The sequence below is a fragment of the Scomber scombrus genome, chromosome 11 (genome assembly GCF_963691925.1).
Source record: "Scomber scombrus chromosome 11, fScoSco1.1, whole genome shotgun sequence".
NCBI lineage: Eukaryota > Metazoa > Chordata > Actinopteri > Scombriformes > Scombridae > Scomber > Scomber scombrus.
The window spans coordinates 18,915,357-18,935,851 of NC_084980.1; the positions used below are offsets into that span (position 1 = coordinate 18,915,357).

The following is a 20,495-nucleotide window of genomic DNA, read 5'->3' on the forward strand; positions in this document are numbered from 1 at the left end:
AAAACGTATGACCCTATTTTATCCAAATACTCAAATATGTTTTAAAAGAATTTTAACATTTTAAATTTGAATCACATTCTTTAAACTTAACAATCCTTTATTTATAATTTCTTATATTTAATTCCTACACCACACATTGTTTGCTCAGGAAGTTTTGTGAATAATATTTATTTTTCCCTATTAGTATTTGATGTTTTGTAATGTGAAATGCTTTTTTGTGGAACGATATTAGTATGATATGAAATTGTATTGTATTTTCTTTTCTTTTACATTAAAATGTAATGCTTTTTCAGTTGAAGTAGTTTGTAAATTGAAACTTCCTATTACTTTTACTATTTCATAATAAACAGATATGCGCTGTGTTGTACAGTTTGTGTATGGTAGAAATAAACTTTTCAAACGGTTGTGTGGTTTCTCAAAGCTTTTAACTTTGCTGTCAATCAAATGTGTGAACCCAGTTACATCTGAAGCCGAAGCTATAAACTTTCCTTAGGCGTCAGCATCACCTAGTGGTGAAAATTGGGCATTGCATTTGAAACAACAGGGAGTGGTCAATGGAGTCAAGATACTGTCAGTTAAAGCTGCACAGCCACAGCTGTTAGGAGGCAAAAATCAGAATACAGGGTCGTCTGGGTTGCCTAGAATGTTTATGACTTTGACCATGCCAACATCATAGGTTCTAGTCCAGCTTGGGACTTATTCCCCCATGTCTGTCTCTTCCTTCATGTCATCTCTAAGAGCAAAAATTTACCCCAATACTACTTGAAGTGTATTAAAATATAGTACACATTGAAATATTCTTGGGCACAGTTTTACATCTTTTTCGTGAGGAAGGGATTCAAATTTAGATTTGATAACTTTATTAATATCCAGATGGGGAAATGGCTTAGTTGCAGATGCACAGTGATGAGTAAAAACACCAAGTCGGAAAAATTAGGCTAAGATTAAAAAACACCCTGACAGATATTCCAAGTGGATATTAGTTAGCTCAAAAGCCTGACCAGCCACTATCAAAATAATGGATTTAATACAATCAATCAATTCATTGATTTTAAAAGGCCAAAGTTGATGCACCTGAAAACAATGCCAACAAAGAAGGCAATACATGTAGATTCAAGCCTTCAAAATTAACAATTATAAAAACAATACATATGAAACTAAACCGTACAAGTGATGTCAAAAACACAACAACAACAACTCATAACTCAGGAAACAATCACATGACATTCAAACATTTCAAAGCTGTGGTAACAAAAGATCTGAATTATTCTGTGAAGCATTTTAACATCTTTAACTGATCACTGAACACACTTTTTTAACTGCTATAAGGACCAAACGCAGAAAACCTATCAACATATGACACTTGAGTGGGAAATAAAGGTCACCATGTAAGGTGCAGCTAAACCAAAGGCAATGCATGAGCTAAATATTAAACCAAAGTTCAATTTCTGGTGGAAGTAACAGTGCAGTAGTCAAAATGTGAAGCTATTGGTTGACACTCTATGCCACCACAAACATATTTCCTGTCACACAAGGCCCCTCCCTCCTGTGATATATGATGTGTTAATTTATGAGCGTTGGTGGTGAAGTGCAGATATATAAAATAGCTTAATGGACACATGCCTGACCTGAGCTAACCCTATTGAAGTTCAGCTTGTCTGTTTACATTAATCTAATAATAAAGTAGCTGGGGTAAAACTGACAGTAGTACAAGGCCCTTTTTTACAACAAAAAAAAGTGGACTGAAAGTCTCTAATTTTGAGTACTCTTTACCTGGAGCCCTTATAGATATAGATACAAAATCTGCTTGAAGATAAAGTCCATAAAAACAACCTCAAATTTATTAGAATTGCCCTTATCACAGGCAACAAATGGAAAGATGAACATCGTCCTTCAGCTGCTGGATGAACCAATGAATTAGCCTCATGTACACCAAATGAAAAGATAATATACAACTTAAAGGGAGAGTTTTAAAAGGCGTGGGTGGTTTTCTAACATTTCAGGAAAACATATCACTCTTTTTATATTCATTAAACTTTTAAACCAACTGTCATGTATGAGTCAGACACAGACTCTCAACTAAACTGAAAAATCTATTCTATCTTTGCAACTGTATTGTTTTATTCTTTTTTTAATAGTGTGTACTGTTTTTATGTATTCCCTTCTCTTTGAATAGGTACATATTCTGAAGAAATCTAGAGTCAGACCTAGAGGGGTGGGTGGGCTCATGGAATGGGTCTGTGTGGGTAATGGGTGGTGGGCCACTGGTGTAGAGAAGTAGGTGGAGATGGTATGTGGGCTAATCTGACATCTATGTAATTATATTTGTATACATTGCTGCATTATTCAGCTCAAGCATTGTTATGTTCTAAAAGCCAAACCACAAACCAAAGATAATACTGAACAAAAATTGGTGCGTACAAAATATTTGGTTTCTTGAAAGTTATATGACAAGATTTTTTGGGGGCAAATCCGGTAATACTCAACAATCATACTTTGCGTGATGCTACAGGGTATTTTCACAGCAACGTGTAGTTCATTGCACGGCAGGGAGCGACCACTGAGAACATTGGGGTCATGTCCTCAGTACAAGTGTACACACAGGTTACACATTATGTGCTCTGAAAGTTTATAGAGTTGCTACCTTTAAATATGATTAAAATTAGACAAAAAATGTGATTAATCATCTAAATAACATAAAGGATCTTAGTCTGTCTCCAGTTGAATTGTATTGAGTAACTTTAACCAAATCAAAAACTACTACTGAACAGCTCAATTAATATATTGAGATATGAAAATAATCTAAAATTTAGAAAACATTTTATAGACTATTTGGTGGCAAGTCAGACATTCCTAGGTAGGTGTGGTTGTGCTTTTGACCCATGACCTCAGTATGTACTGAATTCTAGGCTAATGACAGGCCTTGGAGTGGAAATGCTGATCTTTAATTCATTAGTCATGCCTGTTATGGCTGAGAGACATGATTAATGATCCTGGATGAGTATGTATACCAGAGACTTGAATGAACCCAAATTAAACAGACTGTCTCTTTGTGTATTCTGTACTCTAATAGTCTGTGGTCGTGCAAGTCAGGCTTGATACCTCAGTGTTACGCAATAAAACCACCAACTGAGGAAGTAAACAACTTATTCTCCTCAGCGGACAACCTGCAGATGAACAACACCTCGGGCTGCACAAAGCTGTCACGTATTTTGCCACAAAATTACAAAAAACAGAAAGTGAAACCAACACATTCCACTATGAATGCTGATGATTTGCTAAGCTTGCCAACCAGACCCTCTTATCTTCTAAAATAAAATGTCAGGACTGACTCTTCATTGACTCATTCTCTTCTGTATAAAATGCTAGTTAACTGTTGCTGCAACTAATGTGGGAAAAATTAATGGTGAATGTTCAGTTTAGTCCATCTGCATCACTAAAATATGACAAAATGAGCCCTGGTTTGAAAGTTTGTTAGTGTCTCACATAAAATATTCCCCCTTAAATCAGGTAGTAATCTATAGTTCTTTCTGTCAGAAAGCAGAAGCAACGTTTCCTGGAGTCTAACCTACATGTGTTATTGGGGAAACAGTAACTACAGAACAACAAAAAGACTGTGCCAGTGAAAGTTGACTAGACCAGACCTGTGTGCATCTGCTGACTACGACTGCTTCCTTATTAAACCTGTTGATCATGCATTCACACACTTAGATCAGTCTGGAAACCAGCTGCAGACTAAATTTAGGCCTTTCCTTTAGGGAACTGTTTGAGGTAACAAGGTGGGCTAAGAGCTTTCCAGGATCTTTGCAATTTTATATTCTAAGCCTGAAAACGTCAGGCTCAATAGTTTCACAGTGAGACAGCTATACGTTCCTCTTGAACTATTTCTTTCTGCACAATTCTTATCTATTAAATTAACGTGCACAAAGAAAAGTCAAATTAATGTCTTCTTCTGTTGTACAGCTTCCAATGCTGTCTGTGAATTGATATCCTTTTCTCTTATGTGTGGTGCACCTCTTTAGTAAAAAACAACAACCGTCTACTTGTTTCAGCTTCTCAAATGTGAGGATTTGTTGTTTTTCCTCAGATTTATAACATCATGCAAACAAAATATATTTGACGTTTATCTCTGGGAACTCGTGATATCCTTTAGTCAGTATTGTTATTATTATTATTATTATTATTATTATTGTTGTTGTTGTTATTATTATTATTGTTATAATTATTATTATTTGACATTTTCAAGACTGAAAGATTCATCAGTTAATTGAAAAAAATAAAAATAAAATATATATATATATATATATATATATATATATATATATATATATATATATATTCATATATATATAGATCAGTCTGTAATCAAAATAACTTTAGGTTGCAGCCTTAACTCTAAAGTATGCTACAAATAAATCAACACATGGGCTTAAATTGTGTCACAGTACAAATTAAGCCCACGCCAGACTTTTGACTTTTTCATAAAATATCTTTATTTTATATTACAAAATCTACATGAACTAATGAACACATTTTCAAATGAGAGATACATCTTGCTTCATAAGAAGTTGTCGCCCTTATAAATCATTTTAGTATATGAAAACACCTGAACTTAGATTTTGGTGGGCTTAATGGGAAAACTTACCTCAATAGTTGAAAACCACATCGTTCGACAATTAGAAAAGTAATCAAAAAGTAATCAAATATAATAAGTTACATTACTTTGAATAGGTAATTGATATAGTTACATTACTAAATTTTAACTTGGGTAACTAGTAGTCTGTAACCTATTACATTCCCAAAGTAACATAGATAGATAGATAGATAGATAGATAGATAGATAGATAGATAGATAGATAGATAGATAGATAGATAGATAGATAGAAGTGGGAGCAACAGTGCTTCCCTCTGTCGACAACGTTTTACAACCACGTGACCTGTGTTTACATCCACTGCTCAGCTGTTCTCCACTTCGACTCCTCAACGGCTCGTCGTTTCTTACTTTTACCATTTCACCCGCCCAACCGAGTCAGCCAGTTAGTTAGTGACTTAGTTAGATAGTTAGTTAGCACAGTTAACTAGTCGGTGAGTCTCCTCTGAGTGAGGCTGTTAACGCGTGAAAGTCACCGTCGCATTGCTCGGTGCACAAGGAGTGAGTTAATGCGACACGGCGCTGTGAGTATTCCTCATTTATTTTGTAGCTAACTACCATTTATTTTGTCTGTAAGTTAACCGGTGCGACTTTGCAGTGTGAAGGAAATATTAGTTGGTGTAATAATTCACTGTGACACAACAGGCCAGCTGCACTGTGTATGTGTGTGTGTATGCAAGTGTGTGTGTGTATGTGTGTGTGTTTTCTAGCAGCTTACCTAACCTGCTTTGTCTCTGTTTGGATGATGGCGCACTCGGGCCCTTAAAAAGCTAACATTAGCCAGGAGGTTTGACTGCAACCCAGATGGCGTTGTTTCGACACAGGGCGATAACGCAAACACTTTGCATTCAATGTAAACTTATTGTCATTGCGACCAACGTTTGCGCAATCAACGCATTTTTATTTTTAGGGGGCCCTTGTTCTTTGATTTGGATGCGTTAAGACAAGCGAGCGTTTGGAGACTTTCTGTCACAAACATTAGCCACATCAGGCGGAAGAGGCTTGGTGACATCAGTGTTGTTTTTGTTTTTGTCCTTTTTTCTGTGTTTGATTTGTTAGCGGCCGTTATTACATTTCAGCCTCTAATTAACAAACCGGTTTCGCCACTTGCTGCTAAAGATTGAGGTTAATCGCACTGCAGAGAGCTGGCCAGCAACTGCGTTGTGGTCGTCAAGTGGGAACAAAAGCTGGATGAAGGCACAAATATATCAACACAAACACTGTTCGTCGTTGTCAGCGTGTGGTAATGAGTGCTTTGGATCGTTTTGTTGTGTTTCTCACAGATGTGCACTGGTAGGACGAAGCAACAGCTTAATAACGCTATTAATAACGCTTGACAACATTTCATGAAAACGGTGTTGTTGTTTTGCTCCATCGTCACACGCAGTGCGAAGAAAGTGTCGAGCCAGCTGATTGGCTGTCGCCGTGTGGCAACGGCAACACGTGACCAGGGTGCGAGCTGATTGGCTGCATCAGATGTCAGTTTGGGGATTGTAGGAACATCTGTGCACTGCATAGAAAAATAAAGACCTGTAAGAGGTGGAGATTTGATTTTGCTTCAGCACATTTAAGATAAGATATTCCTCTATTAGTCTCACAATTGGGAAATTTACATCATTGCAGCAGCAAAGTCGACAGTAAAAATAGAAGAGCGTCAATAAAAAAGAATGAAGAACAATAAATAATAAGTAAGTACAAAAGCAACAATAACAATACTAGTAAAAATATAGTAAAATAATAGTCACATTATGTACAGGAGTAATATTGGTGTATAAATATATATAAATAAATTATAAATGATAAAACACATACAACAAAAAACTAAAATAAAATGAAACTAAAATATGTATACATACATTAAACTTGAATTAAGTAAAATGATCAAATACACATAAAATTCTGCCTATATAACTTTTTTGGTGCATATTGGACAACATATATGCCAATACTGTAATATCTGCTAAGACAATATCGGGCGATAATGTTGGCAGATCGATATATTGATCTGGCTTTAGTGTTGAGTGATAATATACCTGAGTTTGATATTGTTATTGCACAGATTTAAAGTGAAATAAGTGTGTATATATATATATATACACACACATATATATATATATATATATATATATATATATATATATATATATATATATATATATATATATATACACACACACTTATTTCACTTTAAATCTGTGCAATAACAATATACACACACACATATATATATATATATATATATACATATACATATTGCACAGTCATCTAAATTAAAAAGTGCAACGACACAAGCTGAAGTGGTGTACAACAGTGAAGATAAGATTTATTTATTTTTAAACAGACATCATGGATATAGAACCACAGAAATCCCACAACAATGTTATCAATTAATCTATTGAGTATCTTCCTATTAAGTCAATTAGATAAGTCTAAAAAAATCCCACCTCAAAGTAGTAAAAATGTCATGTTACAATTTCCCAGAGCCCAAGGTGATGCCTTCAAATTTCAAACAATCCAAAACCTAAAGATATATCATTGACAAAACAGTCTTACCCCAAGTTTCACTTAGTAGCTGGTCTGGAGCTTTCAATCATAGTGAGGGATTTCTAGAGCTGCAACCATTAGTTGAATATTCGTTTGACAGAAAATGAATCACCAACTATTTTGCCAATCGATTAATTATTTTGAGTCATTTTTTAAGATAAAATGTCATAGAAACAGGGTGGAGGTTTCTGGCACAACTTCAGCTACTTCCAAAGTGCATGGAGAAGGAAAAGAAGACGACATAAATCAGAAAATATTCACGTTTGAGAAGCTGGAATCAGAGAATTTGGACAATTTATCTTAGGAAATTCAAAGCTCAAGCAACACTTTTACTATACGAGAACTTTATTAGTAGACCAACGTGTTTCGGCTTGTGGCCTTGGATGACCCTAATGAAGGCCGCAAACCAAAACCAGTGGTCTACTAGTAAAGTTCTCCTATACTACAAGTGTTTCTGGAGCTTTGAATTTCCTAAGATAAATTGTCCAAATTCTCTGATTCCAGCTTCTCAAATGTGAATATTTTCTGATTTATGTCGTCTTCTATGATAGCTAACTGAATATTCTTGGGTTGTGTCCTGACGATCAGGTCAAGATGACATTTTAGGTTGCACCTTAGGGTTCCTGAAATTTCATACACCAAACATCTAATTAATTAATAATGAAAATAATCATTGATTGCAGCCCTACCTTTGGTTATGAATGTGTGGATGTTAAAATGTCTGTATTTTTCAAAGAGTTTCAGTTTCAAAGCTATTTTTTAAAAACCAGATCTCAAGGCATGATCCAGAACAGCTACTAAATGGACCTTTTTTTGTCAACTTATGTTTCTGAAGTCAAGAACGAACTCTCCAAAGATATATATTTAAAAAGTCAGAGATGTAAGAGCCCATTCAGTGGCATGCAAACAAACAGTAACATTCGATGGCAGCTGCACTGGAGGCTAGCACAGCACAGCAGTAATGTGTTCTCAGCAGATGTGGTCAGACTGAAAGGGAAGCACACAAAGTCCGTGGAAAGACACAAACAGGACTTAGATTTGACTAAGTGGTACAAATTCAGGGGAAGACAGATCTTGTCAAGTATTTTCAAGTATTTCTGCTCATCCCAGAGCCTCTTCTTGATAAATACACAAAGACAACAGGAGCAAAATTTAGAGATGAAGTCTGGAGAAGAAGTATGAGAAACAGCTGCAGTTTCTGTGACTACTGAAGTTTGGCCAGAAGGTGGAGCCAAAGGTCAGGCTATGTTTAACCTAAATCAAAATGAAAATGGTCTATCCTCTGGTGAGCCATGTTTGTCTTCCTTTTTTTTTTTTCCTTAAGGGTGGTGTTAAATTTCATTATGGTGACTCTATATGGGATTCTGGGAGTCACATGTTCAGGTGGCAATACTAGGGTCATGTCAAAATATGGTGCTGTTACAATTCACTTAAATGATTATATTCAATGCCTGACACTTTATTTTGTCAGCTATAAGACATCAACAAATCAGCACGAGTGGAAAGGAAAAACATACCACATACCTTTAAACCAGAAGTGGCAAAATAAATAGTTTACATTCAGTACTTCAAAAACGGGATCAACATAAGGGTGGCTTCCTGTCCAAATACAGCAACTATCTGCTCTCCAGAGTGTGTAATGAGCGATTATGTGTAAAAAGTTTGACACTAGAGCAGTGGTCAGCACCTCATTAAAATACTCCAAGGAGCATGAACATGTTTAGAAAGTTTCACTTTTTTTTGTTCAGATTTTGAGGTATATTAAGTAAAATTGGACATTTCGCTGTAGTCATGGCGACAAAAGGAAGGTCAGTGGGTGACCAATATAATTATAATGAATCTGCTGCATTTCATTAATATATCCACAACAGGTTTAATTGGAACTGGGTCTTTAGTTTTTTTCAGGTGTCTTCATATGAAATAAGGTGATGGGCATGTTAACAATATGACCTGCTGGTGGCACTAGATCAGACAATCATTAAATTCATTAGGACCAATTGACAAACTGACCAACTAGTGACTTTAGTAAAGATTTCTCAAAGTTTATGTTTATAATAGGAATCTTGTCTTGAAATCTTCACTGAGTGTGGAGTTGAACTCCAGATCCTCTCACGTCGTCGTCTCTTTGCACAGAGGAATACTCTGGTGTATATTACTTCAATAATATTCATCATTCAGGTACCTTGGTAGCAAACACATGAATGTCTTTATGAAATTTGCATTTGTAAAAATGCATACACTTGCATGTATGTTGCATTAATAATACGTTTGACATCACATAGAGGAATTTTCTTTAATTTATATCCCTCACAGCCACATCTCATGAATTACACCCTCTGAAGTCTTTAATCTGTCCTCTCCTTCAATGTGAATTTTACATGCCTACATGGTTTTTGCTGTGGTGAATATAGGACAAAACCTTCACATAGCTGCTTCAAGAAATGTAAATCCATAGGCAGGATTTGTCACTATGAAAAATATGGAAATCATTCATCATATATGTTTTCCTCATGGTTCTAGTATCTTGAAACACAAGTAAGTGTTTAAAAATTCTGCAATGACAAATTCACAAATTACTTGTCGAAAGTGTTTAGGGCGTTTTGATACAAAGCATCTTCATAATTTTATATTAGGCTAATAAAATGATTGGAAACTTAAGTCTACTTCATGCTGCCTGTTGATGCCATAAGCATGCATGTCCTGCTGCCCTAGACAGGCCTTTGGTATTTAGTTACAGCAGAGGACTCGATCTGGTGTTACTGAAGGATCTGTTACATGTTTGGTCAGCCAGAATGGTTCAGCATGGTGTCTGTCCGGGTTATAGCAGCCGGTCATGACCATATATGCCAGGGTCAACACAGGACATCCCGTGTGTTTACCAAATGACTCCAGTTTACATGGTCATGTTTCACTGGTTTTAAATGTTATTAACATGCTTTTCTTTTTTGTTTTGAATAAATGGGTGAGTAATGACCCCTCCTGTGGATTGTCATTGGTATGATTGTGCTGCAGTGCCAAGAAGCGATTTGCTTGTAGAATATGTCGCATGACCCATTTTCCTGGATTTTCTTGGAACTGCAGGCAACTCAAATGCATTAGAGAAAGGGCAAAGGGTGAACAAAACAATACAAAATACACTGCTGCACTATCAGTGATGGTGAGTGAATCAATTATTCTCTTTGCCTGTGAGAAAGAGCCAATGGAAAATTACCTTACTAGACCTCCCTCTACAAAGTCACCTCTGAATTTAATCTTTATTAGCTGAGTCAGATGTGGAGATGCTGAGAAGGCAGAGAGGGAATTCAAGACTTGTCTCCTGCGGCCGTATCTTCAGATATACCCTTTCACAGAGTGGTGGCGTGGAATATTTTTGTTATCAAAGCCTTTGTAAAAATGTTAAGACTTGTCTAATGTTTGGTTTTTCCTCTTTTTGTATCTTGGATGTTGGTCTGATGTTGTACTTCAGCTCAAAACTCACAAGGTAAATAACTTCCAGAGCAACAGAGACTGTGGATAATCGACTCTTTCCACAAACATTCAGCTCCAAAGCTTTTTGGCTTGTGACCCGTTAAAATGAAGCCATGTCAACATGTGACCCCACATCAGGGGTTATGGTTTTAGTGTGAACATGAGTTGTGAGCAGTTCAACCAGAGAGTGATTTATACCTACTCAGGTTGTTGACATTATAAGGATTTTTTTTACAGACCAGAAGTGGTAAAAGTATCCTGTACTTAACAAAAAACAGACAAGAATCACAGAAAAGAAAAAAGGAAAAATAAACATTATGTAACAGAAATTCTTAGAAATCTGACGCCAACTTTGTGTCACCACAGACTTTCTCTGCAGGCATCAGTGTTGTTTCAGTATATCTGATAAAGTGTCCTCAGAGGAAAGTGCAACTTGAATAAAAATGAAAATTCTCCTTTTCGCTGGTATATTTACAGTCTGTCAGATACACCAGATATAGCTCAGACATACTGTATAGTCAGTACATATATTGTACATTATTATATATATATTTTTATGATACATGAGTTACAGCATGTTTGGTTGAGATGGTGACTGAAAAAATCACTATAGTCCATCTGTTCCTACAATCATGTACAGTGTATTACAATGAGTCTGTGTGAACATCTGTTTCCATATTGTAACACATTATGAAAACAGATATTTGTATATGTCATTCTGTCGGTCCTTTCCCGTCAAAATGTCTGAGCATGTCTGTGAAAATGGCAGATTATATTGACTAAACAATAAGTAAAATGTGTGTATATAGAGGTGGTAAGGGGCTAGATGTTAATCTCTGTGGACCAGGATGACATGACATGCAAAATGGTAATATTAAGGCTGTATAGCTGTGTAATAATAAGACATCACAAATAACATTTTCAAATCCTTTCATTGGATTTTCTTAAAACACTGCATTTTGATGAAAACAGTGTCTGAATAAATATCCATTGATCCTGTTACACGCAAAGTTTTCATCCTGATGGAAATTAATTTGGAAAAACTTAATTCACCCTTAAGTTGTTAAATTTTCATCAAAACTTAATCCAATTTGTGTGAAGATTAGATAAATAAATAAACCTAGATATATAAATCTTTACTTTTACAAGCATCTTAAATCTATGCTGTACTTGTATGCTGTAGATGCTCTCTCAGGCATATTACCATAACGTGCTCATATATTCTTTTTTAGGTCACTTGCTGCCTGGACATGACTGTTGTCTGAACTGACACAAGAGGAGTCACAGCGGCAGGATCCTTCAGCCGGCCGTTCATCTCCATGCCACACTGAGGAGAAATCACTCATCCTGAGTACGAGTTCTGCCCTTGTGTTTCTCTTCTCTGTTCGACATGGGGGGAGCCGTGAGCGCTGGGGAGGACAATGATGACCTCATTGATAATCTGAAGGAGGCCCAGTACATTCGCACAGAAAAAGTTGAACAGGCTTTCCGGGCCATAGACCGCGGTGACTATTATCTGGATGGCTACCGGGACAGTGCCTACAAAGACTTGGCATGGAAGCACGGGAACATACACCTGTCGGCTCCGTGTATATACTCAGAGGTGATGGAGGCCCTAAAACTGCAGCCAGGATATTCTTTCCTCAATCTGGGCAGTGGAACTGGCTACCTGAGCACAATGGTTGGTCTTATCATAGGTAAGCATGTAGAGGAACTGCTCAGATGTTCAGTGAAGTCTGTGTAAACAAATTGACGACACAAGCACAGTGTATGCCTACAGTGCAAATCAACTTCTGTCATATGTAACAAGCAGTTCGGAGACACGATCTGATGATTGCGCCTGTTGTGTTGTCTTTTTTTTCAAGGTCCGTTTGGAGTGAACCATGGAGTTGAGCTCCATAAGGATGTGGTTGAATATGCCAGAGAGAAACTGGATGACTTCATAAAGAATAGTGACAGCTTTGACAAGTGAGTACATGCAGCAAATGGAAAATAAGACTACAGAGTTCACAGTCAGGCTAACAGCTTTGTAAGGCTGTACTAATGGCCTATTCTTGTCATACTCGCAAGCTGTAATTGGGATGCTCATGTTTTTCCGAAAGCTTCGATATGTCTGACTTGGAAGTGTCTGGAAACCAACAAACCAGCCAAAAAAATATGAATGCTTCACATCAGCCAAAAACTGTTGTTAAGTTTGATTATACCTTACGCTTTATATGTTCACCATGATAGTTTAGCAAGTTAATATGCTCACACTTGCTAATTGGCACTAGACACAATGTGCAGATATTTTGTCATAATTCAATTCAGTTTAATTCAAACCTTAGGGATACAGCTCATGGGGGGTCCATATCAAGCATAAACCAAAGTATTAGAAAAATAGAAATTTTAGCATGATGATGGCTCTAGATGAAAGGTTAAAGCAACAACAAAGTTAATACAATGAATCCTGAAGGGAACAAGAACGACTATACAAAATTTCATGGCAACCCATCCTGTAGTTATTGGGATACTTCAGTCTGGACCAAAGTGGTAGACCCAAAACGCCCACCCACCCACTGACTTACCATTCATAGAGCCAATATGGCTTGAAGAATGGATGTGTTCAAACCTGAGCACTAGTGACAGTTATACCTGCCAGTTTGGCTCCTGTGCACCTCAAGACTTTGGCTTGCAAATTACATGTATTTGAATGTCTCTAATTCGACTCATTTCATTTGCATAATTCTCTCACAGCTTACCAATATGATAATGAGGCTGAAAGAAAGAAAGAAAAAAATGTTCTCCATGGCTGTTAAATATATTTTATCCACTGTACTTTTGATTCCCCCCCCCCACAGGTTTGAGTTCTGTGAACCCGTCTTTGTGGTGGGGAATTGTCTTGAAATCGCAACAGACAGTCACCAGTACGACCGCATTTACTGCGGTGCAGGAGTGCAGAAAGACCATGAAAATTACATGAAAGTGCTGCTCAAAATTGGAGGCATTCTGGTGATGCCTATAGAGGATCAGGTAAGTGCTACAAGCCATCAGAATAACAGAATCAACACGTCACGATTGCTAGTCAAAATGCTATCACTTGAGGAAAACCCAACTTGACCTAAAAGATCAGTTATTCAACTTTTGCATGCATTATTGAGCCACAACTGCCCCTGGATGTGAGCAATCATGTAAGGAGCACATACAGGCCTGTTAAAATACATGTTTTATTAATAATGGTGGATGTGTAAGTGTGGACAGACTGTGGGGCATGTAAGAGGGCATTCTGGATATTTTGGGAAGCTGGAGGAGAAAATGGTTGGCAGGAATATTTTCTAATAAGGAGCCTGAAAATCCTGACAGACTCATGGACAGGGATTCGTGGATTTGGGGCAATTTAAGGCATTAAATGGAAACAGGAGCTAAAGTGATGCAAAGCAAAGCTAGATTAGATGCTGCAACTAAAGTGGGTTCAAAGAGTACATTATACTTAAAAGAAATCAAAGAAATGTTATACAGTATTTTTAAAGAAGATAGAAGACATTAGCAAGAAGGAAAAACAGCCTACACACCTACACAATCATGGTAGCTTCGTATCTAAACAGCACATAAGCGCTACCACCCATAGTCACTCAGGTCCACACTAGTACAAATCAATTTCACTCAATTTTTTTCTCTTTGTTGTGGCCTTTTATAAAACACACCACACAAAAGAAAAAAGGCTTCGTAAAAATGCTTTCCAGTAGACAGAAGTGAAATCTCACATTGTAGGTAACGAAAAGGGGAAAAGAGAAAGTGCTGAAAAAACTGTTTGATCGAGAATCTTCAACAACATGGTTAGACTTTGATTTGCAGAAGCAACATTAAGAAGCCAGCTTTGTCAAGTGCAAATCTTTCCATCTTTTTGTATTTTTTGTAAAACAAAAACATGACATATACAGATGTGTTTAAAATCAAATGAAAAACCAACATGAAGTGTCTTAGTATGGAGTGAGGCCACCACAAGCCTCCAGAACAGCTTCAGTACTCCTTGCCAAGTCAGTGGGCCTCTATTGGAGGGATGAACACCATTCTTCCACAAGATATTCCCTCATTTATTTCTGCAACCTTTATTTAATCAGCTAATCTCATTGAGATTGAGATCCCTTTTGCAAGATAATCCTGAGTACCACAGCGAAAAACAAATAGAGCCAGACATAACAAAAGGACATAAAGCATCAGAGACAGCATCACTTAATAGATTTGAAGATTAAACATAATATTCTATCATTTAGTTTTATGGAGATTGTGGTCGGGAACAATGGTCTAAAATCTTCCATGTGTTGAACTGGGTTGAGATCTGCTGACTGTAAAGGTCTTAGCATTTTATTCACATCATTTTCATACTCACCGAACCATTCAGTGACCCCTGGTGAACAGAAGCATCTGCAATTGTGATTCTGCATGCAGCATTTGTTTCTCCACTCTTTTACTCAGGTTTATCCTTTAATTTGTTCCCCATCTGTGTGTTGTCACACGAGCTCACAAGGATAAAAGCTCAGGAATTACTGTTAGTATTTCTTAAAATGTATGAATCAAATTACTACTTTAAACATGTACAATTTGAACAGAAAGCTGCACTGTAAATATAAAAAACCTATATTGCGGCTATATCGGGAGAAAATAAAATAAATCAGAGAGACCTTGCACCATGACAACCAGCATCATTGTGTTGAATGAAGTACACATTAGTGATGGCTATGAATGGATGAACCTGGCATCTGGCCTTAAGGCGTCTGTGTGCTGGTATTAATGGACCTGTCATGTGTCAGTTGAATTCCACTCAAACCATTACACCTCCCCCATTAAGATATGCACTTACTTTATTACCATGCATGATGAGTGCATAGCCTCATGTGGTGTAGTAGTGTTTTGATAGCTGTCATACTGTTGTTGGGTAATTACTTGTTGTAGCTTGAGCCCACCAGATATCTGTCATCTACTTAGCAGCACCTCTTGCATATCAAAGTTCTCACACCAGCAAACGTTTTGATGATGTGACTGGTAGGGGTGTGTATACAGTATAAGTCAAATGAATAGGAAACTGTGTCCAAACCTTTCACTGGTACTGTATATATAATGTATACTACAACTGTAATGGTTAATAGAAAATGTGATGATTGACTAAATTAATTGGAAACTGCTTTTCTGTGTCTTTCATTATGGTTAAATAAGATGGATGGATGGATTTTAGACTGAAAAAACAAGATATTTAGAGGACTTGAGCTTTGGGAAATTGTTATGGGCATTTTTCACAATCTTAAAACATTTTTTTATATACTAAACAGTTAATCAATTAATTGAGTCAATAATTTGCATGAATACCATGCTTACCAGCTAACCCTTTAATATCTCTGGCAGTATTGGTCCATTGTGGGCAATGCTGCAAACTGAACTGCAACTGAGCTGAACTGATTGGTGGCAGTGTTGTGTTTTATATGATTTTTGCATCGCTGTATAAAATTACTCTGATACAGTATTTAATTTTCTAGATTTGCCTGACCTAATTTTATCTGTTAACGATTTCTCAATTAATTTTCAATGACATGTGTAGTATCACAATTAAAGCTGCAATGATTGCATGATTAATTGATAAGTTTTTGTTTTTTTTTAGAAAAAAGGTTCTCATATTTGAGAATTTGCTGCTTTCTTCATCTTACATTAAAGTAAATTGAATACTTTTGAGTTTTATGCTGTTTGAGGACATCACCTTGGGCTCTGGGAAATTGTGATGGGCATTTTTTACAGTTTTTTATGTTTTATCTGAAGATAAATCAATAATACAAAATAATTAATATTGCAATATAAATGTGCATATACAGGATTGAATCCATATTTCCCATCCTTGTCTGCTGTATCCTTTTGTATTATTTTCTTAGCATTTAAAAAGCAGAGTAGCTTTAAGGCCTTTAAAGCTTTGTGTTCACATATGGAGCAAGTAATAAAACATAAACTCCACATAAGAAATAGAGTTAGTGTTTCATACTGCTATGATGAAACAGCATATATGCAAATAGAAAGAGGAGAGTGGTTCTTCTCCAGGGGCAGGGTTTACGATCTACTGATCCTTATACATTTGCCAGGCATAATAAACACAAGGAATTTATTAGATGTGTGACTTTTATTAAATAAGCAGCTACTGTATTTATACAGAGATAATTGCTACACTGAATGCCTTGTATCTATAAAGAATGAACCCGGGTAAATCATCTCCACAAGAATCCTCTCTATACAGGTGGCAAATTTGTAAAAACACACAACTAACAATTAAATATACAAACAACCAAGATGCACAATCTCCTATGACAGATATGAGAAAACAGTGTGAAACTGTGCAGGTTTAGGTTTTGGCCCTTAGATCTGGCTCTCACTTGTTATACAGTAATTCATATTTTATACGTGTTGAGTGTTGGATTCAGGTTTTGTCTCTTTATGCAGCTGACCCAGATAACCAGGACTGGTCAGTGCACATGGGAGAGCAAAAACATCTTGGCGGTGTCCTTTGCCCCCTTGGTCCAGCAGAGCAGAGCTGATGGAGAGAAGCCTGACGCTGTCCAGCTGCGTGAGTTTCTCCAGCTTCTGTTCTCAACCAAAAAAATATAGAAACAAAATCTGTCTTTGTGTTTTACTATTCCTAACTCCTCTTGAAGTGTAAAGCAGCAGGCAGTATTTCAACTTGGACAGTATATTTAAAGTGAAATGATGAGACCATTCCTAAAGCAATATTTGCTTTGAGCTCTCCCAGTAGCTGGTTCACTGAGCCTGTTATTTCCTTTACTTGAAATACAGCGACAGAGTTTCCCTTTGATGGCCTTTCTTGTTTACGGTGACCTAGTTAAAGGACTGGTGCAGTTGTATGGATTATTCTTATTCTTGCAGTGCATTGCCCTGAAGGTTTGTGTCATCTCTCTTTGTCCTCAGCCCCAGTGACTGTTCGGAGCCTTCAGGATCTGTCTCGGATCTACATACGCCGCACTCTCAGAAACCTGGCCAATGAGGACAGTCAGGGGAAGGGGATGGTGCAAAGAGTTCCCCAAAAGCGCAAACGCAGGCGCTGCCGACGGCGACGCATCAACACCTACGTTTTTGTAGGCAACCAGCTGATCCCCCAAATGGTGGAGAGCGAGGAGGAGGAGCACCCCGAGGAAGAACAAAAGGAAGTAGAGGAGGAGGAGGAAAGAGACATTGGCGACATTGAAATCCTCAAGCAAGTGAACGTGTTGAGAGACCAAATAATGGCTTTACCGCTGCCTGAGTCACTTAAAGCATATTTGCTGTATTACAGAGAGAAATGACTTATCCACTCAATATCCACTCTTAACGGGTGCAGCGTCTGCTGAAAATTGCTTTTCTTCACCGTTTTCAGTACAAATGTAGCATTATTTCCATTAAATCTTGATGGCAAAACCGCACCGGAAAGAAACGTCATAGATAATATTGGAAAATAATGTTATGATTGTCATGGGTTGTTTGTTTATGTTGTTTTCTTTTGATTTGTATGTCAAAAAAATATGAAAAAAAACCCGAAAAACTAAATGGACATAGTTTCAGGAACCCGTTTTGAGATTCAGATTTTATCACAATGTCAGGATGTCTGCAGCAGTTTGCGGATTAAAAATTGTATAAAAAACAAAGTTCTTACTATATTTGTTAAAATATGATCATGCTGAGATGAAAAGTTTTATTGCACCTTTTTTAGAAGCTTTAACTTGATATCAGTATCTGGCCATTTAATGATGCTGAAAAGAGCAAAAGACACTGAAAAGCAAATAAGGCCACATCCTCCCATTTTGAGATAAAGAGTAAGACATTCTTTCGTAATCATGAATGGGGGCCCTTATGTCATTACTCCTCTTGATATTTTGTTTTTAGGTCAACGTGTTTTGTACCTTCCTATTACAAGCGATCACTCAGAGACGAGGTTGTTTCATCATATTTTCTACCGGGCACCTTTTCATGTAACTTTTTCTACAGGGTGCTCATATTCTTGTGTTTTCTCACTTTGCGTATAGGTAGCCGACATCCTACTTGATAATGATGAAGTGTTGTAGGCATCCCTGGAATGACCATTTATCAGACCCCTCTACTCTCCACGTTTCTCTTCTCTGTTGTTGATGCAAATATATTAGTTTAATGAATCATATCAGAGGACAAAAAAATTATGAAACTGATAACGGTGGTTCATATGTTCAGGAAACTGGTGAAAGAGGTGTTTATTAATAATGAGAACATGCATGAATATACTGTATATGTCTTGGGTGTCCTTGACTTTGCTTCACATCTTCTGGTTGGTCACTGGAGGTGATGTCCCAAGTGATCAAGTCTGGAAAATGTAGTTTAAAAAAAAAATATATAAAAAAAAAAGATTTCAAGAATATTAATCAGTTAGATGGCCTTGAGACAAATCTCAAATCCTGTATAGTACTGCATTTTTTTATTGACAGCAATGCAAAATCAGAATCGCTGAGGATTTTGAAGCCTTTTGTATCCTGGACTGTGAGCACCTTATTCTGCAGTCCCCCAGTAAAAAAAATCATAATAATAATGATAAAGGAGGTGCCATTTTTTTGGCTTAACTTGTATGGTGGACTGAGCTTGTAATGTAAATCCTGTTAAAGTACAATTTGCTTGCAGAACTTCCCTGATAGTGATGGCTTTTAAGTGCCGACGTACCCCATCACATTAGGATTTCTGTGAGTTTTCTGGCACAGTAAATTCACCCAAACAATGGTATATTTCTACAAAACATTCCACAGTGAAAAAAAAAAAAGGAATTAAAAAATAACATAACATCACTGATAGATGTCACAGTTTTCGTTCATGCTTTACTGTCACGGACTTGAGGAATTTTCTTCATCTTACTTTGAATGCATAATTTAGTATTTCCAAAAGCTGAGTTGAATGTTGTTGATATGAATTCTATTCAATATAAAAGTGATATATATGTGTTGTTATCATATGATTCTGCATACAGTTTAATTTGCATTTGGTTTGTTGTAGCACCCTCTTGCTGTACTGTAACGTCACACTGGGAACTCTGTACATCAAAACTCCACTGCTGTCTGTTAAATAGATAAGATATATTAGTGCTATAGGTCTTCATTTTGTTCTGGTGTAATGAAAAAATATTTTGTTTGAGAACAGGGCTGATTATTCTATTAGTAGTTTTGTGTGTGAAGAGGTATCATTTATTTTCTGTAAGTTTTTTTAGTTTTTTTACATTTATTGGAAAGCTTTGCAAGTAAGCAATAATGGAATAATTTCTCAGCTCATAATTAACAGTAACAACATAGTCCCATTCGATTTGTGTAGTATCCATTAAAATTCACATGACCAATTACAAACATGCAGCAGTTTATATACTATTATCTAAAACTGTAATGGCTTTTTAGAGAGCACATTCAGTATTGAAAGCAGGGGACCTTCAACCTCAGCGCTCAGGTCACGCCTTGCACCAAAGTTAATGGGACTGCTGTGATTTCATTTAATGTGGACGAGATTCAGTTACAAACATGGCACCCGGTAAAAACCAAGTCATAACCGATTCTGCGCTCTCATATTAATTTGTTCGTTAAGAGCCAAAACTATTCTGTTGCTGTTTATCAGGCCTGGGTTGACTTCTCATAGTGTGTGCAGTTCATTTTTGGAAATGTGTTGTTTCTATGTAAATGTTTGGCACAAAAATAAAGGTCACAATCACATTATGCCTCGTCTAATCATTGTAACTGCTCTTTTTTTTAATGTCTTATTTGTTAGATGGATTTGTTGTCCGTTTCTCCGACGTGGTCAAGGGAGTCAAATGAGTCATCATGGC

The 20,495-nt window shown here is 36.8% G+C and overlaps 1 protein-coding gene across 1 annotated transcript; it reads left to right on the forward strand.

Moving 5' to 3' along the window:
- The first annotated feature begins 4,948 nt into the window (after nt 1-4,948).
- On the forward strand, nt 4,949-20,385 carry pcmtd1 (protein-L-isoaspartate (D-aspartate) O-methyltransferase domain containing 1). The gene is made up of 6 exons (XM_062429050.1): nt 4,949-5,175; nt 11,896-12,360; nt 12,529-12,631; nt 13,504-13,675; nt 17,120-17,243; nt 17,603-20,385. Exons 2-6 carry the CDS (start codon nt 12,054-12,056, stop codon nt 17,974-17,976), a joined length of 1,080 nt encoding a protein of 359 aa, XP_062285034.1. The 5' UTR covers nt 4,949-5,175; nt 11,896-12,053; the 3' UTR covers nt 17,977-20,385.
- Nucleotides 20,386-20,495: the final 110 nt, after the last annotated feature.

Bases quoted from the DNA above. Each gene is read 5' to 3' on its own strand.
- pcmtd1 (XM_062429050.1), top strand. From the start codon at position 12,054: ATGGGGGGAGCCGTGAGCGCTGGGGAGGACAATGATGACCTCATTGAT. The intron at 12,632-13,503 runs GTGAGTACATGC...CCCCCCCCACAG, and splicing joins AATAGTGACAGCTTTGACAA to GTTTGAGTTCTGTGAACCCG. The intron at 13,676-17,119 runs GTAAGTGCTACA...CTCTTTATGCAG, and splicing joins TGATGCCTATAGAGGATCAG to CTGACCCAGATAACCAGGAC.